Source organism: Felis catus, chromosome A3 (genome assembly GCF_018350175.1).
Source record: "Felis catus isolate Fca126 chromosome A3, F.catus_Fca126_mat1.0, whole genome shotgun sequence".
NCBI classification, from domain to species: domain Eukaryota; kingdom Metazoa; phylum Chordata; class Mammalia; order Carnivora; family Felidae; genus Felis; species Felis catus.
The window spans coordinates 1,840,534-1,867,626 of NC_058370.1; the positions used below are offsets into that span (position 1 = coordinate 1,840,534).

Below are 27,093 nucleotides of genomic sequence, written 5' to 3' on the forward strand. Positions count from 1 at the left end.
TTCAGAACGAGTCGTTTCTGGTTTCCCTAGATCAAGTCTTCGCACTTGTGTGCTCTCCCTTGAGTTCCTGGTGCCGATTGTCCCCTGTGCTTGCTCTCCCACCAGAGATGGCCCTTCCAGGTTCCAGCCAGCAGCAGCCTCACCCTCACCCCTGCAGCTTCACGGCTTCACAGGAAGCTCTGCCACCAGTCCCGGTGACAGGACCACCGTCGGGCACCCCTGCCCCACCGGGCGATGGCACAAAGGGCTCTTTGAGTCCCTGGGCCGGCTGCCCTGCCAGCTGTGCCCTTGGGATTCCAGGGCGCTGCTCCCACCTCCGTCTGCAGCTTCCCTCACTGGGTTCTCACTGAATGGCAAGTATATATTCGATCTAGAAAGGAGTAAAAACGCCCAGATACGTTTTGAGCTCAGTGTAAAATGTAGAATTGTCAAAACGTCAGCATAGAGCGTCAGTAGTGAAGTTAGTCATTGTGGTAAACTGTGACGGGACTATATTTAGATCGTCTAAAGGAAATACCTGCCTAGTGCGACCGCTGAGTCACCTACTTTGTGGAGGATTCATGTTTTGGCTACCTGCATCTGACTATGGAAGATTTTAACTTTTTATTGGCCAAGGATGTTAGTTGTTTCCCCCAAAAAGGAAGGTTGCTGAGAACTTGTTCAAATTGTGAAACTGACCATGGTGCCGTGCCGTTGCAGGCCAGCCCCTGCTGCTTGGGCCTGCTCTGGGCCCAGCGGAACCACAGGCAGGCACCGAGGGAGCGGTGACACGGTGGATGGGGCGGGCCTTTCAAAGACCCCCAGAAACCCATTTCAGTGATGCGGGGCGCTTTCGGTCCAAACAGCCACGTCTGCTGTTCTGGATGGTGCGGGGTCCAGCCCTGGAACAGGCCACAGGGCACAGAGGACACAGGAGCTCCAAGCAGCCTGGGGTGGGGGGCAGGCATCTCCCAAGCAGGTTTACTGTGGACAGAGCTTTTAGAACCAGCTCTTGTCCCATGTCTGGAGAGCAGAGCCCCTTGTTCTGGGAAGCTGGCCCGCTGCACACTCGGGCTGGCTCATGCCCTTTACCCAGACCAACCGGGTCAACGTCACTCGAGAGCAGATGTCGCCAAGGAGCCTATTAGCGCGAGGCCTGAACAGCTCCTGCCTCGGGACGGGCACGGCAGACAGGATAGGACTCCAGCAGCACAACCAACAGAACGATTTTACTCTCAGAGCAGAGAAGAAAGTTTTAAAGGTTTGCACGTTTATTTATAATTACAATTTACATTACTCCAACAGAGCAACCCATTGCTAGGTTCTAATTCTTAGCCATTAAGTCCTACAAAAATAAACCCAAGCTTTTACAGTAACTGAATCGATACAGAACTAAAACCTTTTTAGCTATTTAAAGGGGTTTAGTTACCAAGGTGCTTATGTTCAACACAATGCCCTGTCCATCAGAAGGGCGCATGCTTATACTAAAGGTCTGACCCATTTACTCATGCAACAAATTTATATTCCCCACCCTCCCTCCACCCACCTGTAAAACAAAAACACAGAACTATTTACAATCAAGAAGAAATATGTTCTCGGTCAACCGACCTTGCAAAAAAGACTGGCTCATTTCCAAGTGGATGAGACACTGAACGGTGGCCAGAGTCCAACAGTGACTGGCCTGGGTCAGGGGATGGCAGGACGGGGCAGGAAGGGTGGGGACACCACAGGGCTTTGGTCCCCAACCCTGATTCCTATGGAAGCCAGGCTCTGAGCAACAGTTCCTAGCTCACGTTCAGGACCCCTTCCTAAGCCTCCAGGACTTAGCCCCCCCCACACCCGCCGCCACCACCCACCAGCCCTCAACCTTGACATCACGGCTCTGGATGTAAGGGTTGTCTGGTTTGCTTCTACAACATGATCCGTGGGACACCCCCACTCTCCCTGCCCAGGCCCACCCACCCCCGCACGTCCCCAGGCTGGCCCTGCCTGACTCCTGAGACCCCAACCTACGGACTGGGGGGTGCCAGGCCAGCAGCACCAGAGGCCAGTTGGGTTATAAAGATGCAACTGGCTGCCACGTTTGCCGAATGAGATTTGGCTCCACTTTAAAAAAGTCAAAGCTGTCACACAAAAAAAGTCACAAAGTGAGGATCAAGCTTTTGCTCTAGAAACCTTTTTCCAAAATACCAAAACCTTAGAATTAGGCTGTGTGCAACTAAAGAGGAAAGACAGGCCAAGATACCTCAAAGAGGTTACCCACGAATACTTCCCCCAAACAAGTGGTTCTAACTCAGACCACGTCCAAGTTCAATTAAGTCCAAAACATAAGTAGTAGTACGGGAATTTTCCAAACTCGGTAAACAAAGCGACCCACGTCTCCCAAGTAAGTGCAGCGTTTTCCGATAACCTCAGACACAGCTTCGTTTCTGTGCTGCTTCCGCAGGCACCTGCGAGAAAGGGACAGGACGCTACGTGAGCATGCTCAGCATGTCCCACTCGGCAGCCCCCGCCACCCCCGGCAGGAGCCAGGCACACAGGGTGCTGGGGAGAACGAGGGTGCTCAGCCTCCCTCCCACCCCAGTCAGGCCAGGGCTCCTCAGACTTCCCAGTCCCCATCAACCATGAAAATCACCTTTGTACACACTGGGCACACCTGTAGCCCACTGCCCACCCAGACCCACGGGGCACACAGGTGGATGGGACCTTGTTCATGCGCACCTGGGGGTCCCTGCGGGGCAGGGAGGCCAGCTGGTGACGGCAGTCCTTGCCGACCACACTGCAGTAGCACGTGCCCAGCCCCCACACCCGGACCCGCACTTCGGGGGCCTGCCGTCCCTAGGAGCCCCCCAGGTGATTCAGAGGGCCAGGGCCCTCATCTCAGCCCCAATTCCCGCAGGCTCCTCCTCTTGCTGGAAGCCAGGGCCGCCGGCTCCAGGGCTCCTAAGCTCTTCCCGAGGAGGGTGCCCACAGGCAGTGCCCCCCCAACGCCCTCCCACCACCGGGTCCAGAAGCCCCCTTCCGTCACTCACCTGCGGCCCCATCCTTACACCCTGCCGGTCCCAGCTCTGTGGGAAGTTGGGTTGCGGCGGGTTGTACCGTTGCCCCTGCCCCCTCGAAATCCACCCCTGAAGCTACGGCCACGAAGAAACCTTCCCGATACCCCGAAAGTCTCCGTGTTGAGCTTCCGCTCTTCGGCCCACGTAGTCCGCCTAGAACTGGACCACAGACAGGTGCGTGAGACCGACTGCAGCCGGCATCTGGTCACAGCTTCCTGAGCCAGCACAGGGAGGGGGTGTGGGGGAAGGACCGGCAGGTGGAGCCATCAGAGGGGGTGACCCAGTCAGGACCCCGCAGCCAGAGAGCCCACCCTGCGGGTGCTCCCGGCCACACTGCCAACGGGGTCTGCTGCTCACCGGGCGGGGCTGCCCAGCATGAACTCTCCTGCCTTTATCGACAGGTGAGTGCGTGACACTAGGCAGTGCCCAGGCAGGTTCCGAGACCTGGAGCGTACCATAGACCCCTCCACAGAGAAGTTTCTAGTATGTGAGGAGAGGGCTGGGCTAGATGGAGCGGTATCTCCAAGAATTTGAGGCTTACACCCTGGGGACGGTGGGGCCACGGCAATGACACCATGCACCACCCAGCGCCCTTCGTACTGAGGATGCGGCCAGCACCCACCTCTGTGTCCCAGGTGAGGGCCCCACGTCCGCTTACAGGCACAGAGCTCCCGCTCCACTGCCCCCTGGCCTCGCTTAGAGAGCCAGCAGCTGCACCCTCCACCCGCCCAGCCTGACAACCCCGAGGGTCGTCGTGGTTCCCCTCACAACCTGTCAGCAAACCCGGTCCGCTCCCCCTGCAAAGCGGAGTCAGCAGCCGAGCTCTCCTCCGCCGCCGCCACCACCCGATTCCGAGGCCCCAGGACTACCGCACAGGCCTCCGGGTGGGCCACCGACCCCTCTGCCCGCCTACGGCATCCTCAGCGGAGACGGGGGGAGAGGTCAACCGGCACCGCCCCCAGCTCCAACCTGGACAGCCGCCCACAGCTCCCGGCACCCAAGCTGGTCGTCACCGTGACCTACTTGCCCTGCTCGCACGCGCCCCCTTCATCCCTGACCGCCTCTCTTGGGACTCTGCTCCGGGGTGCGGCAGACGCCCGGCAGGCGGCCCATGTGCGGAAGCTTCCTCCGTCCACCCACGAGCGCTCCCGGTACCACGCGGTGTGACACCTCCGTACTCAGTTTACCTTTATCTCCCCCCCTCCCCCCAGGCCCTGCCCAGCCTCCTCCTGCCCGTGCCCGGACGCGTTTCTATCCTATTCGCACACGTACTCTCTACTTTCCCTGCCGGGATTGAAACATAGGACAGCAGGGCCCCAGCGTGTGCTGTGCCCTCGATGCCCAGCAGCGTGTCTGGCACTCCGTTTGCGGAATGAGTGCACACGGGTTTCTGTGCCTGCCCCTTCTATACCGTCTAGCTTGCTCGCAGGGTAACCTCTGAGCACGAGTCTCCAGGGGCTCTAACTGCACGCCCAGGTCCCCAGTCTCAAGCAGTCGGGAGCCGAACACGCAGGCCAGCTGCTGCAGGCAGCAAGGGCCTCAGGCCACCGGGTCGGCTGCCAGGACAAGGCGGCGTGTGACCGAACGACCCATCACTCAGCTGGGGAGCATGGTGCCGAACTCAGCCTCAGTGGACAGAAGAGTAGCAGAGCCAAGATGGAAGCGGAGGCCGGACCTCGGTCCGACCCTCAGGTGCCTGTGACTGTCAGGGGTTCCGCGCTGCCACCTGCTGGTGCCACCGGGACCGGTGTACTCACACGGCAGAAACAGGAGGAGGATCTTAGGTTTGTCCTGAACTTAGACGGGAGTCTGGTCTTCAAGAGAGCATGGCCCAGGCTCCGGAGTTTTGAGGCAGAATGAGTGTCTTCCTGCCAGCTCATCCAGGCCTCGCCAGCCCCGAGCCCGGCCCCCTCACCAGGCCCCCTGACCTGGTCTTGAGCTCAGAAGAGATGTTGTCGAAGAAGGACTTGGACTTGTCATAGTAGCAGTTGGGCCCCAGGTGGTCTTCCTCAGCAGGAGCCTCGTCACTCTGGGTCACCACCGCTGGGTCCTTCTCGTCCCCCTTCTCAGCTTTGTCATCTGCAAAGAGAAGCAGAGTACACGGTGATGCTGCCCTCGGCCAGGGCGGGCCCCTGGTCAGCTGTCCTCAGGCCAAGCACATGGGGGGGGGGGGGGATGGCTCGTCGTCTGTGTCAGAAGGGGCCCACCCACCCCCAGCCGTGTAGCTTGCTTCTCACCCACGAGCAGTTTGCCCATTACCCCAAGCCTCGTCCTCACTCAGGAATTCCTTAGATGGCGCCGCTTCCACACCTGCCCCGCCCCCACCCATCTGTCTTGCACCTGCAGCTACAGACACTCCTTGGTGGGGAAGGCACCCTCTGCATAACGCCAAACACCTTTAAAATTCAGTTTCTTCTTAAACTCTTTGTCCAGCTCCTCTCTGTTGAACTGGGCGTTTGCACTCTCAAAATCAAAGTCGCCTTCAAACTTGATCGTGTTCTCTTTGACGTTAGTCGGGCGGTTTTGCCCTCTGGAGCGATTCCTCGTTCGTCTGTTCCCTGGGGGGAAGGAAGGAAAGCCGTGACTGGTGAGCCGCCGAGCTGACATTACTCCAGTGAGACGGGTGACAAAGAGGGGACAAGGCACACGGAAGCGGACACTGAGCCCCAGCACCCCAAAGCCGTCACCCACAGAGACCAAGCAGAGGGGCGAGCAGAGAAGCGGAGCACAGCCGGGTGGCCCGCGGCTCCCTGGAACTCAGGTGGCAACAACAGCTGTTACCTGATCTCCTCCTCTGAGGTCTTCTGTTCTCGTCGTTCACCTGCCCTTGACTCTGCACAGCTGTCGGCTGAACTACATCTAAGGTGCAAAAGGGAAGAGTAAGGCAAGCGCCCACCGAAGCAGAGCCCAGCGACGGAAGCGGGGTGGCGCTAGCACAGGGGCCACGCAGCAAGGGCAGGCCCTGCGAGAACACGCGGTGTTTACGATGGGGGGCAGGGGGTGCGGGCTTTTGAATGAAAAAGAAAGAAGACAGAAAAGAGAACCCCAGGAAGCAGGGCGCCACTCTGAGGCGGTGAAGCGGACACCAGGACGGGAAGGGACAAGTACCGCTGGTGGTCTTGCCGCCCGGCTGGGCCGGGCGCCCGTTCAGCTGCATCCCCACGGTGGCCTTGCCAGGTAACAGCTTTTTGGCATTCAGGTTATCGACAGAACCAGTCTGGACGGCCTGCTCCACCATGGGGCTCTTGCCGACTGGGACGGATGGAAAACCAGCTCCTGAGATGGGAAGGGAAGGAGCGCTGAAGACCAGAGAGGAGAAAACCTCACGGCCCTCCAGCCCCTCCCTCGGGGTGGCAGGCCGGGCAGTTGAAGGCACCACCTCGAGACTCTCCCAAGTCTGGCAGAGCCTCCCGGACCATCCCCTCCCGTGACTAGCCCGGCGGCCACAAGGCCAGCTCACCAGGGAGCCCTGAGCCCCCGATCCCGAACCTAGGTAACCCCGAGGAGACAAAAACACCCTGCCAGAAACGAACACTTCCCAGGTGGTTCAGAAAACAGCTTTCCAAAAACCACACAAGCTCTAAGCCCGAGGGGGCTCCTTGGTTCCAAGATGCTGGCAAATTCACGGTCTGGGAATTTGTTTTGTTCTGGTCCACGCTGGACAAGAACCATCCCAGTCTGGGATCTTCTAGTAAACGGTCATTCTTTAAAGTTAAGCTCTAGAACGCGGTCGTTTCTGCTTGAGGCGTAACAAAACCAAAAAGAACGAGGTGATAAGACCCGACTACAGAAAAGCAGTGCATCTTGAAGAGACGAAGGCTCCCAGGCTGCCCTGGGTGGTGGGGCCGTACCAGAGTCTGTCCCTACAACACTGCAGTGTCAGCCCTCGGCGGAGGTCCCAGCTCCCGAGGTGTCCTCTGAGGCAGGAAGGGGGAGAGGGCACGCCACCCACACTGGTCCGTCCCCCTGCCCCCCCACCCCCACCCCGTACCGTCTAAACGGGGCACTGTGAGGCTGGGCAGAGGCATACAGAGCTCTGAGGCACAAAACCTGGGCCCTGAGCACGGAGGTCACCATCAGGAGAGACGGCCCATTACGTGTGAAAATTGGCTATTTCAGCTTTCTGGTTTTTCACGTGAGACAGAGACTAAGGCAGTTACTGTGAAACCTTCCTCACGACCAGATCAAGAGAAGAGCTCCCAAGGCAAGCTGGACGGCCTCGCGTACTGGCGCGAGCAGGTGTCCTGTGATGGGACCACGCTGGAGCCCCCTCCCCGGCCTGCCACCTTGCCCAGCAGGGCCCTCCCGGGAACGCAGCCCGGCTGCTCCTGCCACACTCTAACTCGATGGGGGTGAGACTCAGGCTCACCCGTTCTTGATAAAACAAAACCATCGACAAACTACCCTCCCCTGAGAGCAGCTTTACACCAACAATTCAAAGAACAAACCGTCTAACGTAAACTTTAACTGGGCAAAAACACCACTGCTTCTACGTCAGGGACACACTGGCATCCGTGTGGGAATGGAAAGCAACACGTGCAAAATAACAGACTGGCACGGATGCTCTGGGTGCGACCCTGGACCGAGCCTCCGCAGCGGGGAGGGCAGGGCATGGCGCTCTACCCAGTCAGGCACGTGAACCTCAGCTCTCAGAGAAACGAGAAGAACATCAAGAAAGACCAAGAGGCCCCAACAGGTGCCACGGCCCAGCTGAGACAGGCAGTGCACCCCGGCATTAACAAGCCGGTCACTTGGCCACGCCGTTCACCTGCTCGAGCGAATCTCCCAATTCTAACGGGGCTTCACGTTAGAAAGACACCCGAGGCCTCTCGGAAGGGTGACGAACATGCCACGCGGCTCCCAGAACAGCATGTGAGTTTCTTAGGGACGCTCCCCTGCAGTGTCACCCAGCAATCTAGAACATTCTGGGCCAGCTGAAGCCGCAGGGAAAGGCTTTCTGTGCAAAGCTTCCCACATTTGGTAGTCTCGATCCAGGTCCAAGCAGACCCTGGACCCAGGGGGGAGTGAACAAGTTCCGGGTCAGTTCTTTCTAACGCCTTCTTTAAAACCGTGCGAGCTCGTTAGTAAGTCACGACTACGTGTTGAACCACATGGAAGCAGCTGAATTGACCCTCGGGCTTGGCAAAGCATCTACCACAGCCACTGTCGCTCTGGGCTACTGGTTTACCCCCTTGCTCTCAGGACGGCAAGACAGCATGCAGCTCTCCCCGACTGCGGTTACCCTTGGAGGTGAGCTGATGTGGCTCTGAGGACACGTCAAGCTCTGAGGCGGGCTGTGGAGACGGAGAAGAGCTAGGGCTGGAAGCTGCGGCCGAGGCTGGAGGGCTCACCAGCTTCTCTAAAGGAAGACAGAGGAGAGCAAAAGAGAAAGTACGCAAGTAAGTAACGAGACACCGGTCCCGTGTCCAGCAAGCTCGGAAGAGCCAAGCAACCTGTCACGGGACACGTGGCTCACACAAACCTATTCTAGAAACACCGTGAGCCAGGCAGAGCAGCAGTCCGGACAGCGTGACTCAGGAGCGGCCCAAGAGCAGGTCTGCAGGGCCTGCCCACAGCCCCGGGCTGGGGTAGGAGCCTGCCGACTCCAGGGTTTGAACGCCTCGCAAAGCTGCGTCCGTCCGGGGCCAGGCAGACTGTCACGCTACACGTGCAGAAGAGAACCTCATTCCAGGATCGACCCACCTCGGGGGACGGAACTTTTGAGCAAAGCAGGGACAGCAAAACGCCTAACGGATGGGTATCGATTCAGCTTTTTGCGTTTACGGGCTTCCAAGGTGTCAATAGTTAGAGCCCATCCGTAATCACAAAACCAGTTGTTTCTTATTGAAGCAAACATGCCGCGACTTCCACCCAGACCCAGGCTGACGTTTCAAATGAATTCTGATTTGACTCATCTGTCCCCAAAGTCAGACGAACTCTTTTACTCTCAATTGAAGAGTTAGCCGGCGTTCTAACCGGTTCAAGTTGCACTGAGTGCCGTGCTGAGCGTGCGGAACAAGCAGAACAGGCCGGGAGCAGGGTGTCCCCACGATCAGGGTCTGCGGCCCCGCCTCCTGGAGATCACAGCGCGAGTTGAGCAGACAGAAACAGGTTACTCACCTAGACCCAAGGAAGCGGCGTACTGCTGGCTAAGCAGGGAGCTGGCAGCCAGCTGGCTGTAGGGCGGCATCCCTCTGAAGGGGCTGTAAGGCACGTGTGGCTGGAAGGAGGAGGCCGAGCCCGAGCCCAGGGAAGACTGACCAACGAGACACACAGATGAGAGCAGCGCAGAGCAGTCAGACTTGTCTGCCTGTGTTCCTGGAGGCCCGGGGTCGCGGGGCAAAGCCTCCAGAACCACCTAAGCGAGCTCAGAGCTGCCTCTCCCACATCCCGTAGCCAGGTCCGCCCGTCCGGGTCACTCTACCCGGAATTTCCCCTAACTCAGTTAACCCCTCAGATGGCTCCCCACCGGCTGTCGTTCCCTAGTTTAGCCTCTGTAAGAGGGCAGACTTGCCATCCGAGATTTGGCCCTGCCCCCAACACGCAGCAGCCCAGCCACACAGTTCCCACACGTGCGACACCTCTCCGGTCCCCATACCCTCAGGGACGCTGCTGCCTGTTGCTCCCCAAAGACCTCTTTGTGCCCCGAGGCCTGACTCAGGTACTTGCCTCTTCTGAAGTCTCTGAGAAGTCTCCCTCCAGACCTTTCATAGGTCTGGCCCGGGGCTTCTCCACATGTCCCCAGAGCCCCCCCAAGCATGCTACCTTCCAGGGAGCGCCCTCAGTCCCAGAGCCTCCCGCAGAAGCAGCCTCGGAGCGACCAATGAATATTCAGATGCGCAAGTCAAGAAACTATTAAGCTAGGCTCCCCGGTAATCCTGGGCAAATTCTGCCCTAACGCAGGGCAGGAGGCACGTATACAGCATGAGAACCGCAAGGTCCGTGTCCCACGACACCAGGGTTTAAAACCCAGACGACGTCAGGAGAGCAAGTCCTGCTGTCTCGACCCAACAGTAAGGACAAACGTGATTCCCCAAGCCTCCCCGGAAGACTAGAAGCACCACCCCCTTCCCCCTCTCTCTCTCTCACACACACACACGCGTGCGCGCACACGCGCGCGCGCACACACACACACTCGCACACACGGAGAGTCTCACTCTACAACACACGACACCGCAAGCTGAGGTTAAGACTTTCTGCAGCAACAGCCTGCGCAGAAATTAAACCACTTTTCATTGAAAGGCTATTCCTCGAGTCGAGCGCTCCCGCCAGACAGAGGACACCAAGTTCCACTTGGAAAGCGGCACCTCTCGGAAAGCGTGCCCACGTCGGGAGGAGGGCAGCACACTTACTTGGACGATAGCAGGGTCCTGCGGGAGCGTGTGCTGGGCTTTCGGAGGCTCACACACGGTGATATCTTTGATATCACTTCCCCGGAAAATGATGTACTCATAGATCTCCTCTCGCGGGGGGGCCGGCCTATCTGTGGGACGGTCTTCGGTACCGAAAGACCTCACTTGGGAGTTGAGAGAGAGAAGGGTTAGGTTGTCGTCCTCGGCCAAGGGCGTTCAATCCATCCTCCTGCACTGCAGCCCTCGGGCACTCTGTGCCCGGCCCTGCCCTGCACACCACCCTCGGTCCACCTCCCAACCGCTACTCCGCCCCCTAGTTTCCAGAGCACAATGCCTACAAGACCCCGGCTGGCAACGCTCCAGGAGGTTCGGGGCCCAAAGACAAGTTAACAAGTTCTGAGGCCCACAGTCCCCCGAAGTTGACGGTTCTCAAGTGTGAGCACAGGAGGGCCAGCGCCCTGAGCAAACAGTCCACTTTGCAGAACACCCCTCTACACCCGACTTCCGAGATTAAACAGCCCGCCAGCTGCTTTTTGCCTGAAACCTCGCCGCACGTCACCCCTGGGAGCTTGTTTTGTTAGGCGAGAAGCCTGTGGGCTTGTTACCCGCACCCTCCCCGGGAGGGGCTCTCACAGAAACAACGGGAGAAGTGGGCTCAGAGCCTGGACCCACACCACCGCCAGCCTGGGTCTGCCCCAAGGCCTTCTTGGGGTATGCACCCTTCCCAGCAGGGTTCAGGCTCTGGGGGCAGAGCTGGGCTCGAAGCAGCCTCTATCTAATCTGAGCACAACTCCTGCTAAGGACCAGAGGCTCTGGGCCTCAGTTTCTCCAACGGGGATGGCATGCCAGATACACTCAAGTGCCAAGGGTATACGTCAACACATAACCTTGCAACTCTGGATTCTCTCCTGGAGCCACGCAATTGGTCCCTGCTAGAACTCGGGCACCAGACTTTAGGAGGTATGCCCGGAGTTTGGAATGACTGCGTCCTGAAGGCCCAAGGCTCCCTCTGACGTGGGAAACAGGGACGCCGTGCCCTGACCCTCACAGGCCCAACGACACCCATCAAACACCCAGGGTTTCTGCAGCCCTGGCTGCACCCGGCACTTCTCTCCAAGAGGCAAGGGAAGGACACTCGCCATCTTCCCCCGGAGGATGAAGACAAAGAAACTTTGAGCCACCTCCTCCTGCCTCTACAAGCCTGGAAAAGATTCTGGACTCCCCTAGAGCCACATTCCAGCCTCCTGCCTCTAGGTCTGGCGGGGGCTTCAGGGTGCTCACGGCGCCTCCAGGGAAGGGTCGGCCACAAAAGGGGAAAGCCACAGACTGAACGTCTGCATTAGGGCAGGAGAGCGCTTTAAGTGGGGGCACCTAGCAGCCGACCGATGCTCCTCTCCCGGCAGGAGGCTCCATTAAGACGTGGTGTTTGTTCAGGCTCAAGGCCCCAGCTGCTTAATAGGTTCCAGAAGGGCTCACAGGAGTAGCGTTCTGGGGAGGCCCCGGGGAGCCTCAGGCCCCTCGCCCCGCCCCTCCTCCGCAGGGACCGGGATCTCGGCGCCCGCCGCCCCCTCCGCCCAGCCCAGCAGCACCGGCCCGCCACCTGCAGAGGTGGGCTGCGCGGAGGAGGGGGCGGCGCAGTGGGAGCTGGACCCGCCCCCACCTCCCCTCCCCACCCTCGGGCTGGGCGGGCCGGCCGCGCACAATAACCCGCCGCCGGGGCCGGGGGAGACCATTGTGCCGGCCGAGCCCTGCGGGGGAGGGGGGGCTTCGCGGGGGAGGAAGCGTCCGAGGAGGTGGGGGGCGCCCCGAGGGGGGGGGGGCGGCGGCGCCCACCGGCTGTTGGCGCCCGGGGGCCGGGGCGGTTGGGGCGGCCGCGGGGCCGCTACCTTTGGCGAGCGCCACGGTGGAGTTGTCCGTGTCGATGGTGTAGAGGATGCCCTCGTAGCGGATCTGCGCCTTGGAGATGAGGCTGATCTTGCTGCCCAGGTACGGGGTGCCCGAGGAGCCGCTCATGGCGGCGGCCGCCCGGCTGGGCCTGGCCCGCTCGCCTCCGCGCGGTCGCCTCGCCGCCGCCGCCCGCTCCTCCGCCTCGGCGCCTCCTCACCGTCGCCCGACGGGCCTGCGCGGGGACCAGCAAGCAAGCGGCGGCGCGCGGCCGGGGGCTCTGAGGGGAGCGCGGGGGAGGAGGGGCCGCAGCAGCCACATCCGGGGCCTCGCGCCGCCACGCCCCGCCCCCGCACGCTCGCCGCCCATTGGATAGCCGCGCCTGCCTCCCTTTAAATATGGCCGCGCCGCTTGCCTGGGGGCGGGCCCGCTCTCCGCGCCTGCGCAGCACGCGCCGTGAGCCCGGGCGGGCTTCCCCCGGCTCTCCGCCCCCTCCTCGGCCAACTCCCGGCGGGCCCCGCGCGGGGTGGGAGCACGAGACCTGGCTGGCAGGCTCGGGGGGAGGGGTGGGAATCGGGAGGGGCGGAGCGCGCGTGCGCAGGCAGGGGGCGGGGACCATGCTGGAGGGGCGGGGCCGGGGGGCGGAGCGCGGCGACGAAGCCCTGGGCGCCAGTTCCTGAGAGCAGTCTCCAGAGCTCCATAGCGTCTCTGCCGAAGAGACCAGAAGAGCTTCCCCTGTCCTGGGCTGGAAGGCCGCCCGGTCGGGGTGCGCCGCGTCCCTCCCGTTCTAAAGCACCGGCGGGCCGGAGTCCCTGCCCGGGGGGGGCGGGCGGAGGCGAGAGCTGCGGGTTTCTGCCCGCGACGTGGAGGCGGGGTGCGGGGCCGAGGTCCCTAAGCGTGACGTGGAGGCAGGGGCCAGGTTTCCCTGTCCAGCGAGGTGAAGGCGGGGTTCAGGGTCCCTGCCCGGGAGGCGAAGGCGAGGTTTGGGTCCCTGCCTACGAGTGGAGGCGGGGAGACGGGAGTCCCTGTCTCGGAAGGTGAAGGCGGAATTCAGGGTGTCTGTCCCGCGGGGTGAAGGGGGGGGGTTCGGGGTCCCTGCCTGCGACGTGGAGGCGGGGGCTCGGGAGTCCCTGCCCAGGGAGTTGAAGGCGGGGTTCGGGGTCCCTGCCTGCGACGTGGAGGCGGGGGCTCGGGAGTCCCTGCTCGGGGAGTTGAAGGCGGGGTTCGGGGTCCCTGCCCCAGACGCGGAGGCGGGGGCTGCCCTCTGGGCGCAGTGGCAGCTGCGGGTAACGAGCGCTTCCGGCGCGTCAGCCGCTAAATATAAAGTGCTGAGCGCATCTTCTCTTTTAATCCCTCCCCTCCCCCAAACCTGCGGTAGCTTCGTGTCCCTTAAAAAAAATCCCAGCCGGCTACCAGCGCCTCAAAGCCCCGCCTGGCTTGGCCTGGCCCGCCCGGCTCCAGCCTGGAGGCCTCCTGGGCGTCCTCGGTGAGAGGCGGAGAGGGGGGCTCCGACTGTCCCTGCGCGGTCAGCCAGTAAGAGCGCGCACGTGTGCGCTGGCTTTTTGTCCGTCTCTCCCTCTGGCCCGGCCCATCAGATCAGGGATTAGTGCTGGGCCCTGGAAGAAACTTGGTGCGTGGTGACCAGCATTTTATAAAAATGAAACAGAATAAAACGGAAAATATCAGGGCATCCCACATAGAATATTGTTTTGTGTTGAGGCCATTTACATGTGTGAATATTTACGTGGGTACTGGGTCAAATGTGGGATGTGTTTCTTACCCGAGTGCCAAACAAACGAATGAAAGGCACTGCAGAGAACAACTTGAGCCACCCCACAGACCAGGCGTTCTGACTCCCCTGGTCTTACAGAGGAGGACTGAGATCCAGCACAGGACAGAGGAGCTGCTGGCAGGACAGGTGCCTGCCTGTCACAGAACACTCTGGTCCCACCGGCACTCAGCCATGGCCAGTACCAGAATTTGAGAAAAGGGAGCGGAAGAGATGGAAAAGTTTTCAAAGTGTATCTGCCAAGAGCTACCTGTACATTTTAGACCTGGTTCTTGACTCGTGGAAAATTGCAGTGGTGAGGAGAGCAAGGACAGGACGGCCATGGAATTAGTGTAGCCCCACTGAGAGAGATCTCTGGGGATCCGGGCCTCCTGCTCCTGGGACAGAAGTAGGGCTCTCCCTCACCGTGGCACAGCCTTTCCCTGGGAGCCCACCTGTCTGGAGTGGCTGTCGTCCCCTGTCCCCTGATCACCTCTGCAACCATCTGGCCTGGTTGTCCCCCCGTGCAGCCGCAGCCCTCCTTCCCTCCACTTTCCAGCTCTAGAACATGACTTGCCCAATGTTACAGATTCTGTGCCTCCCAGATCCTGGTTTCTGGGCCACAGGCCTCTGTGTTGGAGGTGGGGAAGGACTCTTCACTAACAGGAGTTGGTTCTGTCTTGGAAAAGAGAGTTAGACCCGAAGCCTCAGGACCAGGGTGTGGTGTCATTCCTGGAGACCTCCAAGAGCCTGCTAGGCTTCTTGGTGTGCAGCTAGGTGGTTCCCTGAGGACATTAGCCACGGGGCAAATGCCCAGGCAGGGCAGAGGCTAAAAATATATGGGGCACACAGACCCAGGAATGCCAGTCCTACCACCCATTCCTTGGTGTCCTGCCCAGAGCGGAGGGTACTCTGCAGAAGGTTTGAGAAGGGGAACGGTTGTGGCAGTACCTAAACTTGACTCTGGAGGTCATCGGCGTGGTCTGTGTCCCAAGCTGGGGCACACCCATCCAGCACGTCCACCCTAGACAGCTCTTCATGGAACCTATCTATCGCCAAGCCTTAGACTCCTGGGGTGGGGATGGGGGGTGGGTGGATGGAGAGACTGCTGAGGAGCTGGGAAACCCTGAGCAGTTCCGACTCCCTCTCTCAGTTTCTCCGTTTGTCCAACAGAGGTTATAGCTATGCTGTCCATCTCGTCAGTGCTGGTGAGGAGCCTGGAAGTCCGTGCCCGTGGGGGCCTTGGCAGGGGCCAGGAGCCCACCGCCTGGGCCCACCCAATGGGAAGCTGGCTGTGCCGAGGACCACCCACTGCAAACATGAGCCGCTTACCTAAGCACCTGCTGTGTGTATGGAGAAGAGTGAAGCGGGCCCTCATGAGGACAGGTGTGAATATGTGGACGTGGGACGCCTCCCGGGTCCCATCACAGGCTGGCAGCGTCACACGGCCAGCGTCCTGCAAGAGGAGGGCACGTTGCCACAGCATATCACTGTGACTCTGATGTCCCCCTGAGGAAGTATGGGCCACGTGACCGTGGGTATGCTAGGTATCACTGCTTGCTAGGAGCAAAACGTAACAGGTGAGTTGATTCAAAGACACGTCAGTGATGGGTGATCTACACAGCAAGTCAAGTCAGTGGCCTGAAGCGTGGGAGCATGCCAGCGGGGCAGGACCTCACCCGTCTCCTGAGGCTGGCACAAGGGAGGCGGGTGCTCGCCTCTGGGGAAGCCCTGGCCCAGCTGCAGGTAGCGCCGCCCGGAGGCAGCCGAGAGTACAGGCGGGCTAGGCGCCGAGATCAGGGCCGGCTTTGAAGGTGCCACCTACTAGGCCTTCCCAGCAGGGAAAGGGGCTGGAGGCCCGGGGTGTTGGGGGTGTTCGGTGGCCCGAGGAGCCGGGAGGGAAAAGACTGGAAGGGGATCTTGTTGTTCTTCCGGAGCCAAGAATTCTGAGGTCTGACCTGTTCTCTGTGAATCCTGTTGAAATCCATTTTCTCCTGCCCAGGGCCCTACAGGGCTGTTTTCCTTAGAGACACGAGGAGCACCAGTAGGTGAGGGCCTGAGGTTCATGCATCTTGTTCCCCTCTCCCCTCCCCTCCCCCTGCCCTCTCCCCTCCCCTCCCTCTCCACCCTTTCCCAGTTAAGCACTCTGGTGTGAGGGAGCTAGGGAGTGAGAAGTCCAAGAAAAACATTAGGGCCCCGACCCCAGCAAGCCACAGCCACCTTTCCCGGCTTCCCGCTGGGCAGAGGGCTGAACAGAGTTGGCTCCCCGAGGGGAGCTGCCCCTCAGAAGCTCAGAGGGAACCGCTTCGAGATTCTGGAAATGGGAGAGGGCACCAGAGGAGGCCCGAGGGGCTTCTCTCCTGATGGCGGTCAACTCCGCTGCTGCTCCCCAAAGCTTGAAGAGTGGGGACAGTGTGGGGGGACGTGTTCCTGGGCCTCACTGCTGGAACCCGGCCCGGGGCCTCCTGGCTGTGGGCTCTCCCAGCGTCCGAGACGTCTAGACCCCACCTCAGAGAGACGAGCACTGAATGCGCAGGAGCTGCTCACGCGGGACCAGCGCCCAGAAGAACCCAGTCATGCCCCGTCCCGGATCCCTGCCTGCGGGGCCCTGGCGGTGAGGGGGACGGCCTGGGTGGGGTACGGGCGGCCTCAGGACCGCCGCCGGAGCCATCCTCAGCCACAGGGCCCTGCCACCTCTTCCCTCCGCCTGGGGCCCCTCTCGGCCTTTCCAGGGAAGAAGAGACATCCAGGCCGAGGGGGGCCCGGAGGGACAGCCTCCCGGCAGGTGAGGGGGTGGTTGGGGGTGGCCTGCTGAGGACAGAGCCGGACAGCAAAGTGGCAGATGGCCTGGGGGTGGCTCCTGGTTCCCCCTTCCCTGCTAGTTGGTGGGGGCCCCTGATGGTGCCACCCTGCCCCCCCACCAGCCTGAGAGCCCTTGCACAGCCGGCCTGGCTCGAGGGGAGCGTGCCATTGTTGTCTGTCGGGCTCAGCTTACAGGGGCCGTGAGAGGGGCCAGCACAGCGAGTCGGTCCGGGCTGCCTGCCGGCCACCTGGACCTTGTCCCCTGACAGTTCCCGAGGGAAGAGGGAAAGGACGACCAAGTGACCAAGGCCACAGCTGAGGGTGAGGAGAGGGGATGTGACGAGCAGGGAAGGGGAGTGTATGGCCCCGTGCCCCTAAAAGATGGCTCTGAGGACCCAGCGACGGTGCGTCTGCTCACCAGCAGTTGTGCCCCAGAACGCTTTCGCAGTGAAACCGGAAACCCCCGGGCCCGCTGGCAGCAGATTGGACCTTTGATGGCAGCGTGTGCCCTGCTGGAAGATTCTGGGGCACTGAGTGTGAGTGGAACTGGGCTGCAGGGACAGGGCGGCAAGAGAAAGAGACGGAAAATGACGGCCTGACCCCCTGCACGTAGGCTCACAGGGAAGCACACCCGCGCTGTTACGGTGGCAGTCACTAGGGGCCTAAGGGCTCGAAGGAGCCCGCGTGGCTTTGGGAGCCAGCCACGCATGGGTACTGGTTACACAGGTGCATTACATTTGTGGATATCCGTGGAGCTGAACACACGTGACCTGAGCACTTCTGTGCGCATGTCTATCACACTTGGAAAGAAAGTTAACGGAGAGCCTTGTTCCCGGGCAACCCACTATGCTTTTACTAAGTGCCCACAACGGCCAGTGTTTACTGAGCTGCCCCGTGCCGGCACCGGTGCCCGCCCGGTCGTGTGTTCCCCTCCCCTGACCCGGTCCCGGGCCTTGGAGGTGTGACACCGCACCTTCAGAGGGGAGGCGGCCAGCCAGGTGCTCGGCCAGAGGCACACGACCAGCAGATAGCAGGGCCGGGATTCCCTTTGGAGCGTCCGGCTGCTGGCCTGCGCGCCGTGCCCCACAGCCCTCAGCCCTGGGGGCCAGGGACCAGAAGTGACTTTTGTGCTCAAGGAGCTCGCCCTTCAAAGGTGTCCCGGATGGGGGCTGCCCTGAGGCTGGAGCTGGGCATTTGGGGAAGCAGTTACTTCTTCAAGGCTCTGTCCTCACCGCACATCCTCGGCAGTTGCCATGGAAACCCACAGGCTTACCCGGAGCGTCCTAGGATGCCTGCTCCAAGTCGACTCCAAGGCTGGGCCCTGTGTGCCAGTGGGGCAGAACTGCAGCCCCAAGAACGAAGTAAAGAGGGAGCGGGAGAGACCGCCCAGGCTCCCAAAGCCTGGAGTCCGCTGACAGCGCTCCGTAAGCCAACCTGAGTGCCCCTTGTACGCTTACTAAGACATTCTCACGGCCCAGTAAGAGGCTGCAGCATGCAGATGAGCCAGGCACAAGGGTATTTTCACTGCATTAAGGTCTGGGGTGTTAACCCAATAAACCTTCCCTTCTGCTGCTGCCTTAAACATCCTGAACGCAAAGGCTGGATTCATGCACCGGGTGGAAAGAAATAATGTGCGTGAGGAGCCTGTAGGTGCCCAGGTGGACACAAGGCAGCACGTGGGCCGGGCTGGGAAGGGGGCTTGTACCCCAGGAAGATGGCTCCTCAGTCCAAGACCGCTTCCAGCTTTTCCAGTGGGTACCAGCGGCTACACAGAGAGGACGGCGCCCGAAACCACAGCCCGTGGCCCATCTGGTTCCTACAGGCCATCACAGACCTACGTGAATACATACTTGCCTTTCTCAAGCTCTGGGCCAGGAGAGCCACGTTTGCCTTGGGAGTCTTGCTGGGTTTGGGGGCAGAGTGTTTTCACAGACAGCATTCAGCATGAAGTGCGGGACCTCAGGATGATCACTCCAGAGTCTGGTGTCTCCACCATGGGCTGGACTGGAATTCATGCCTTATTCACTTCCTTATTTGTTTAAAAGTTTTATGGACGGGCATCTGGGTAGCTCAGTGGTTGAGCGTCCATTTTGGCTCAGGTCATGATCTCACGGTTCGTGAGTTCAAGCCCCACATTGGGCTCGCTGCTGTCAGCACAGAGCGTGCTTGGGATCTTCTGTCCCTCTCTCTCTCTCTGCCTCGCCCCTGCGTGTGCATGCACGTGTGCTCGCTCGCTCACTCTCAAAATAAATCAACAACAAAAAAAGAAACAAAATAAAAATTTTGAAATATTACATATCATAATATTCACCCATTTACAGCATACATTTTAGGGGTGCTTGGGTGGCTCAGTCGGTTAAGAGTCTGACTTAGGCTCAGGTCATGATCTCACAGTTTGTGAATTCTAGTCCCACGTTGGATTCTGTGCTGACAGCTCAGAGCCTGGCACCTGCTTTGGATTGTGTCTTTCTACCCTCCCCCACTTGTTCTCTCTCTCTCAAAAATAAACATAAAAAAAATTTTTTTTAACGTACAGTTTAGGGATACGAGGGTGGCTCAGTCCGTTAAGCATCCAACTTCAACCTGGGTTGTGATCTCACAGTCCATGGATTTGAGCCCCACGTCTGGCTCTGTGCTGACAGCTTGGAGCCTGGAGCCTGCTTCGGATTCTGTGTCTCCCTCCCTCTCTGCCCCTCCCCCACTCATGCTCTGTTTGTCTCTCGCTCAAAAATCAACATTAAGAAAATTCAAAGCGTACAGTTTAGTGGGGTTTAGCATAGCACCAGAGGCGTAAAGCCACCTCTAGTGAATTCCTGGATCACTTCATCCAAAACCTCTAGCCACTAGTAATCACTCTACGCTCCACTCTCCCTGAGACTTAGGCAACTACTGTGGGTTTGCCTGTTCTAGAAATTTCACTGCAATGAGATTCTATACTATGTGGTCCTTTTTTTTTTTGTTTTGTTTTTGGCTTTTATTTCAGAGAGAGAGAGAAAGAGCATGCGCGCACGCATGAGCGGGGGAGGGGAGAAAGACTATCAAGCAGGCTCCATGTTCAGCACAGACCCCAATGCAGGGCTCGATCCCACAACCCTAGGATCACGACCTGAGCCAAAATCAAGAGTTGGACTCTCAACCGACTGAGCCAACCAGGTGCCCCTACACTACGTGGTCTTATGTGACGGCTTCTTTCACCTGGCAAACTTTATACACGTTTTCAAGGCTTCTCCACATTGCAGTGTTGATTGGTGCTTCCTTGTTATGGCTGAGTCACATTCCGCTGTACGAAGTTGCTTGTGTTTTCTCAGGTGATGGCCGTTTGGGTCGTTTCTAATTTTCAGCTACCACGAATAACACAGCTGTGAACATTTGTGTGCAAGTTTTTGTGTGGACTTATGTTTTTATCTCTCCCAGGTATATACCTAGGAGTAGAATTGCCTGGGCACGTCATCATTCCATATTTAACATTGTGAGAAACGGCCAGACTGTTTTCCAAAGTGGCCGTACCACTCTATATTCCCACAGCAGCATGTGAGGTCAACCGGCCCCGGCCCGATGTTATCTGGGGACAGGGTGTCCGCGTGTCAGTGGTGCTGCTGCTCCATCCGGGAATGAGACTCATTTCCCTGCTTGGGCGAGTGCCTCGGCACCAAGTGTCCACTCCCTGCCAGCATTTGCCCGAGGGGCAGACTTCTGTGCTCAGATGAGCAGGGCAGATAGAACTTTCTTCAAAGCTTGGCATTGGGAGGGGACTGGCCACCCCTGGGAGAAGCCTCTTAGCCTGGCTGGTCACGCAGCACAGTGGACACCGGCATGCAGCCCAGAGACCCTGATCTCCAGTTCCAGGTCTTCAAGCCTGTTGTTTCCATCCCCATCCTGATGCACGCAGACCACGTGTTTTCATTTCTCGGAAAAATAAGGCCCACACGGTAAATAGTTTGCAGCGAGTGCTCGAAGGAGAAACCATAGCAGTTGAGATGTGTAATTGTTGAGCGTGTTCCGGGCATCGTGCTAAGCAGCCTGACAGGCACAGCAACGCTCCAGAGTGGTCTCACAAACAGGAGACTGAGGACAAGGACAGGTGGGGAGCGTGCCCACCGTCCGAGCAGAGCCTGAGTGCACACCCGGGCTGGGAAAGCCACGGTCTCCAGTGTGCCGTTACACATCCACCCCACACGTTTGCTGAGTGAATAGGTGAGCTGTCCCGGCTGCCTTGCCTGTCATCACACAAAGTCCAAGCGAGAGGGTCCCAGGCTGGCTTCTCCGGCAAGCAGGTGCCGAGACGAGGGATGGTATGGATTATTGGGAGTAACACCCATGGGGGCGGTCGGGGAAGTCAGGCTGGGCTGGGAGCTGTCAGCCACTCTGCAAGCCTGGCCAAGTCTCTGCCCACCCAGCGGGAGCTGCTGCTGAGGAGAGAGAGTCTGGGGGAGGAGCCCCACACTGGGCAGAAATGGCCAGGCCCTGGTGCCACTGCCTCCCACCATCTCTGCTGGGCTCAACAAAGGCGAGTCAGAGCCTCAGGCCACAGGTGCTCAGCCTCTCACAGTTGGACCGCAAGTCCCTTTAGGAAAGGAGATCTGTGTGGCCGCAGTTCCCTCCTTGTGCCCACAGGTGCCGTCCCCTTGCACGTGGCCGTTCCTCCAGGGCTGCCCCAGCCTCTCTTCCTGGAGGAAGGTCTCATAGAGGAGGTAGGCAAACCAGCCTAGTTGGTACATCTGGTCTCGGGGCTCAGCTGGTGCTCACCCCCTCCCTCCTCCGCTGTCCAGCCTTCCCGGCCAGGCCAGCCTCACCCCACCTCTGCTGTCACCTCTTCAGGTCTTGGGGGCCTACCTGGGGCTGTGACCCACATCCTCATTCCTGAGGGGCTCGAAATGCCAGGGAAGTCGGTCTTCCACTTGCGGTTTCCACTTCCTTGATGCTCTTCCTCTGGGCTTCTTATGGGCCAGCCCTCCCTTCTCTTTCTGATGTCATCCAATCAGACGGGCCATCTGCAGCCACCAGCCGCTCTGTGAAAATGGCCAAGCAGCCCCCCCACCGCATCCCCTGCATCCCTCCCTACTTTACCCCCCACATCCTATCCCTATAGGTGCCCTTGGTTCTACCCCCTAGGGTGCCAGCCCTGTGAGGGCAGCCTTGGTCCCCAGTACCTGCAGCAGGTGTGAGCACCTAGTCCAGATGTGCAGGGCAGACTGCTGCCGGGTGGGTGGAGAAGACAGGCCAAGGCCCTGGTCCCGCCCACTGCTGCCCTACTCTCCAGGCCCGGGGCTCGCACACTCACTGGTGGGGAGAGCTGTGTCGTGGTGGGCGGGGTTCAGACATCATGTTTCTTGGGGGGGAGGGACGGCCATCGCCCCAGGTGGTTTGTCAAAAGTTTAAAGTCAATTTTTATTTGACAGATAAATACATAGAAACTCAGGAAAATTAAGTGGCCTGTCAAGCACACTTGGCTTTAAGTGCCCGACGCAATGCTGTCTCCAGAGCTTCCAGGCCCGCCGGTTTTCAAGAAGAGTTAGAAATCTAGATTTTTAAAAATGTTTGTTTATTTTTGAGGGAGAGGGAGCGTGCGAGCAGGGTCGGGGGTCAGAAAGAGGGGGAGAGAGAATCCCTCCCTCCAGCAGGGCTAGAACTCACAAACCGCGAGATCATGACCTGAGCTGAGATCAAGAGTCAGATGCTTCATTGGCTGAGCCACCCAGGCGCCCCTAGAAATCTGGATTTCATGAGAAACCTGGTTTTATTTGTCAGCAACTCATGTAATTGTCCTATGACACTGTGCCCAGATTCTTCCTGAAGCGGCAGTGGGGGGGGGGTAGCTGGCAGGTGCTCTTGGCCCCTTCACCACAACCCCCCAGCTTTCAGCTCTTGGGTCAGACACGGCTTTTCTTCTTTCTCTCACAGACAGGCATTCAAGTGACATTTCTTGATGTTTCCAGAAGACTTCCCCCGCCCTCCCCACCTCTGGCCAGTGTTTCTACTGAGTAGTTGGAGGTATGTATGGTGGTAGCGGGAGATGAGGGAACGCAACAGTGAGAGCTCCTTCCAAAAGGGCCTTTCAGACAAATCCAAATGTAAGGGGGTGACTTCCGGTTCAACCTAGCTTAGCGGGCACACGTACCGCTATCCCCTCCCAGGACCCAGCAGGGACCACAGAGGGACGCTGTGGCACCTCCTCTCCCTCATCTGGAAGACAGGTGCCGCGGAGGCCCTGGCAGTCGGACCAGGGAAAGCCACAGAGGCTCCAGCACGCCAGGGGGCTCTGAGGGTGGGGCGTGGAGGGGGGTTTAGAACAAGCACGAGCAGTTATGACCCCAGACCCAGGCTGCAGAGGCTGGCAGAAGACCGGAGGCCCCAGGTTCTCTCTTGGGGGTCAGGGCCAGGAGGCTCTGGGCTCAGGGGGCCCAGGCACAACCACACGCACCGGCCAGGGAGGAACAGGGAGATGAGTTCACAGGCACATCTTGAGAGGCGACCTTGGCCCTGACTCTGCTAATTCCCAGAGTTCTGGCAGCCAGGCTTGCCTCCCGTGCAGGAGATGAGGGGATTCTGCAGAATTGGCCTGGCTTCCCGAGACTTCTGGCCGAGTGTCTGGACCCTGCTGCTTAACTTTAGTTGTCTACCCTCACCCCACCCAGCCACACTGCTCGTATTAGCACCTAGTGCCTCTCATGAAGACCAGCAAACCTCCGGGATCACCAGCCCCTTGAGGTAAGAGCATCTAACATGAAAGACAGATTCCATACCTACCAAAATAAAGGAGCCCTAAGGAAACAGAAACAATAAGAGTAGCAAAAGATCATATAAAAAAGAAAAAAATCTCCAAAAGAAAATACCACACCCCTGACCTAAGAACAAGATGTTATGAAAAAGGAACAGGCAGAGAATAAGAGCTCATTTGGGGGGCATCTGGGTGGCTCAGTTGGTTAAGTGTCCAGCTTTTGATTTCAGCTCAGGTTGTGATCTCAGGGTTTGTGAGATCGAGCCCTGAATTGGGCTCTGTGCTGACACCATGGAGCCTGCTTGGGATTCTCTCTCTCCCTCTCTGCCCTTTCCCTGCTTGTGCGTGTGTGCTCTCTTTCTCTCTCTCAAAATAAATAAATTTTTAGAAAGAGCTTTTTTTTTAATTAAAATATAAATAGCAAAAGTGAAAACTCGAAGATAAGTTTCCCACAAATTAGAAAAAAGCAAAATGAAAAAATACAAGAGAAAATATAAAATTAGACCACCGGTTTAGGCACAATCTAACGTGTAATTAGTGAATTAGGAGAACACAGAAGGGAGAGCTTCATCAAGGCAGTCATCCACCAGAAAATGTCCTAGAACAGGAGGATGTGAGGCTCTAGGCCAAAGGAATGAAAACCCACCCCAGACAGGGTGTTGCAACATTTCTAGAACCAGGGCACGTCAAACTGACTCTTAAATCTTCCAGAAAGCGGGCCAGGTCCCCTGTGAAGAGCCCCGGATCTGACTGACCCTGGATCTGGCAGCCATCACACGTGGGCCCAGGTGACAGCAGCACGGCCTTCGAAGTTCTGAAGAAGCTGCGTTTGGAATCCCAGAAGCTCTACGCAGCGAATCTTGAAAGAGGGCTGCATAAGGCCACCTGCAGGTGACAAGGGGCCCCACGCACCTGTCCCAGGAAGCTGCCGGAGGATGCACGAAGAGTGGGCAGGGGGCCCGTGGAGGGGTGCACGGAAGCCAAGCAGGGCTCGCTGACACCGGGAGAGCTGGGGCATGGGGTCCCCTTCCAGCACAGGGACATGCACCCCCGGGTGGCCAGTGGAGGAAATGGGTGGAGGGCCCTGGAAAGGGGCAGAGCCCCCACACTCTTGTGTCAACTCCATAAGTAGATGTTAGGAAATTGCCACAGGCAGGCCGCAGATGGGGGTCCTGCCGGGGTGGGAAGGAGGGGGAGGTGGGCTATGCTTCCTTAAGACCGACTTTGCTCCGATGCTAAGTCCGTCCTAAGAGAACTGGGAAGACGGCCTTCTGCCCGCGCCCTGCCCCCATCCGGGAGAGCGGTCGGTGCGTCTGAGGGGAGGCAGTGCTGACGGGACACGCGGGGATGGGTGGGCTGTGCTGTCCAGACATGGCCAGGTGGTGAGAATGGGCCCTCCCGAGGCTGTCACAACCGGTGGCCCTGGACCCTCGGGTCACCACACCATCGATTCTTTCATTAACTGCTTGATTGATTAATCCCCTGGTCACTGATGCATTTGTGCCACCGACGTCCGCTGGGGGCCTTCCACACGTGAGACCCTTGCTGGGTGCCAGGATGGAGCCAGGATCGACACCGGACAGCCACAGGCTGGCCGGAAGGTGGCCTTGGGGGCGGAAGCTGGGAAGCGGGCCAGTGTCCCCAGCAGGGTGTCAGGTCGGTGAGGAAGCCCAGAGAGGCCTTGTGGCAACCGTGCTTTTTGCTCAGGCTCCGAGAGATGCCCATTGCTTCCCCTCCCCCGGGTGGCACGGGCGGGGACGCATGCCATGCCACCGCTGCCGGCGGGCCTGGGCCTAGCAGTGTCCTTGTTGCTGGGACGTTCTCACCCTCCTGACAGGAGGGCGGATTGAGGGCCCTGCAGTCTGCCGGTCGGCCTGGGGGGCCCTGACTCCACACGCCGCTGGGACTGTGTGCCCCGAGGCACCTCGTCCTTGGCCGTGCCGCCCAGGACATTTGCACAGCCGTCCCGCACAGGCTCTGTGTCTCTTTTCACGTGTCCCTCCCGCTCTGTGGATCAGGCCAGGCTGGCTCCTCCCCACGCCCTGGTCCTTGCACACAGAGTAAAGGGCACAGAGGTGACAAACTTGAGCCCCAGGCCAGCCCGAGGCCATGCAGCAGGAGGGGACAGAGGAGGGACCAAAGCCATTCTGGGTGACCATTACCTGCCTGGCCCTGTGTCTACACCACTAGCCAGTGGGACAGTGAGGAGACCAGCCCAGCACAGGTAATACCTAGTGCCCAGCTGCCCTGCCTTTGCAGGAGAACCCCTTGCTGGGCCCTCACCTTGCCATGCCTGAGTAGGCCTGCTCCCACGACACTGCCTCCTGGAAGCCCTCCTGGCTCCCTTCCAAAGCAACACTTCTGTATCACCCTGCTGACTATCCCTGTGCTACTCTGGCTCTGACTCCCTGACTCACGGCCTTTCTGATTTCCTGTCACCCTCCCGTGCCGGCACGTGTCCCCGGAGCCCAGCACAGGCCTGGCGCACGGTGGCGTCCGTGAGGCGTTGGCCAAGAAATCAAAGAACACGCTTCCCTCCCCACATCGTGGAAGGAGATGCCTGCGTGTGGAGTCCCTGCCCTGTGGAAGTCTGTCCCTGGAGCCATTTCTCTCCTCCCCCCACATCTGCCTGGGAGGCCCCTGGTGGCCCCTGCCACAGGCCCCCAGGGCACGGGCTGCGCGCCTGTGTGCCAACGTCCACAGCTAGCCGCGTTCCCGGGAGAAACGTGCGTTTCTGTCCCCGCTGTCCGGCAGGGAATGTTCGCGGCAGCTTTCTTCACTGTGGCCCTGCCACCTGAAGGGCGGGTACACAGGTGGCGGGTATCCAGCCGATGGAGAACCGTCTGGGAGAGCTTGCCTGCGCACGCGGGCCTCACCTGCCCGGGGAAGGGTTCCCAACACAAAAGAGAAGTCTGGGGCTCCGTGAGCCTGACCCAGCGTCGCCCCACGACCCTGGCGCTCCTCTCTGAGGGGGGTGCCCAAGACAGGCGACAACCTGTGTCCGCCCACGAATGCGCACAGCGGCACCGTTCCAGAGATCGAACAACCCAACATCCGCCAACCAACGGACGGGTCCACCAAACGCGGTCTCTCCACCGGCGGAGTGTCACTCGGTCTCAATAAGGAGCGAGGCATGGACACTGCCGCGTGGACGAGCCTTAAAAACACAGTGCAGAGTGAGAGAGGCCGGGCCCGGGAGGACACACGTCGTATGATCCCATTTGCAGGAAAATCCACAGGGACAGAAAGCGGCCTCATGGTTGCCAGAGACTGGGGAGACAGTGGGGTAAGGACTGACTGTTTCCAAGTCTCCTTTGGAATGATGGAATGTTCCGGACTGAGAGGGGACAGCTGCACAACAGTGCCAATGTACTCAATGCCACTAAGTCGTATACTTTGACGTGGTTACGGTGGTGGATTTTATGTGGTGTGCGTTGTATCACAATACAAATCAACCCCTCACAAAAATAAAACATTGGGAGTGGAAGAGCGTGAACTCTGCCTCGTTCCACTGACCAAGTTTCTGCATGA

At 59.3% G+C, this 27,093-nt stretch overlaps 1 protein-coding gene and 1 long non-coding RNA gene across 9 annotated transcripts; one reads left to right on the top strand and one right to left on the bottom strand.

The window, feature by feature from the left end:
* Positions 1 to 1,228: 1,228 nt before the first annotated feature.
* On the bottom strand, positions 1,229 to 12,564 carry LSM14B (LSM family member 14B). 3 transcript variants are annotated; one of them, XM_023251042.2, is made up of 10 exons: positions 12,277 to 12,561; positions 10,391 to 10,554; positions 9,159 to 9,294; positions 8,281 to 8,397; positions 6,147 to 6,314; positions 5,820 to 5,897; positions 5,435 to 5,596; positions 4,967 to 5,117; positions 3,012 to 3,197; positions 1,229 to 2,429 (listed from the first exon to the last, which is right to left on the bottom strand). In XM_023251042.2, exons 1-9 carry the CDS (start codon positions 12,401 to 12,403, stop codon positions 3,026 to 3,028), a joined length of 1,275 nt encoding a protein of 424 aa, XP_023106810.1. In that variant the 5' UTR covers positions 12,404 to 12,561; the 3' UTR covers positions 1,229 to 2,429; positions 3,012 to 3,025. The 3 variants fall into 3 exon arrangements, with proteins under 3 accessions (XP_023106810.1, XP_023106811.1, XP_023106812.1); XM_023251043.2 differs by lacking the exon at positions 5,820 to 5,897 and having other exon boundaries at positions 12,277 to 12,564; XM_023251044.2 differs by lacking the exon at positions 8,281 to 8,397 and having other exon boundaries at positions 12,277 to 12,563.
* LOC109497867 lies at positions 12,243 to 27,093 on the top strand. Of its 6 annotated transcripts, XR_006594987.1 has the most exons (7): positions 12,243 to 12,376; positions 15,216 to 17,165; positions 21,459 to 21,535; positions 22,746 to 22,835; positions 23,480 to 23,552; positions 24,274 to 24,453; positions 25,622 to 27,093. It is a non-coding gene; the product is annotated as an uncharacterized LOC109497867 (long non-coding RNA). The 6 variants fall into 6 exon arrangements; XR_006594985.1 differs by having other exon boundaries at positions 23,377 to 23,552; positions 24,274 to 27,093; XR_002740880.2 differs by having other exon boundaries at positions 24,274 to 27,093.

Bases quoted from the DNA above. Each gene is read 5' to 3' on its own strand.
- LSM14B (XM_023251042.2), bottom strand. From the start codon at position 12,403: ATGAGCGGCTCCTCGGGCACCCCGTACCTGGGCAGCAAGATCAGCCTC. The intron at 10,555-12,276 runs GTAGCGGCCCCG...TCAACTCCCAAG, and splicing joins CACCGTGGCGCTCGCCAAAG to TGAGGTCTTTCGGTACCGAA. The intron at 6,315-8,280 runs GTAACCGCAGTC...TTCCCATCTCAG, and splicing joins ACATCAGCTCACCTCCAAGG to GAGCTGGTTTTCCATCCGTC.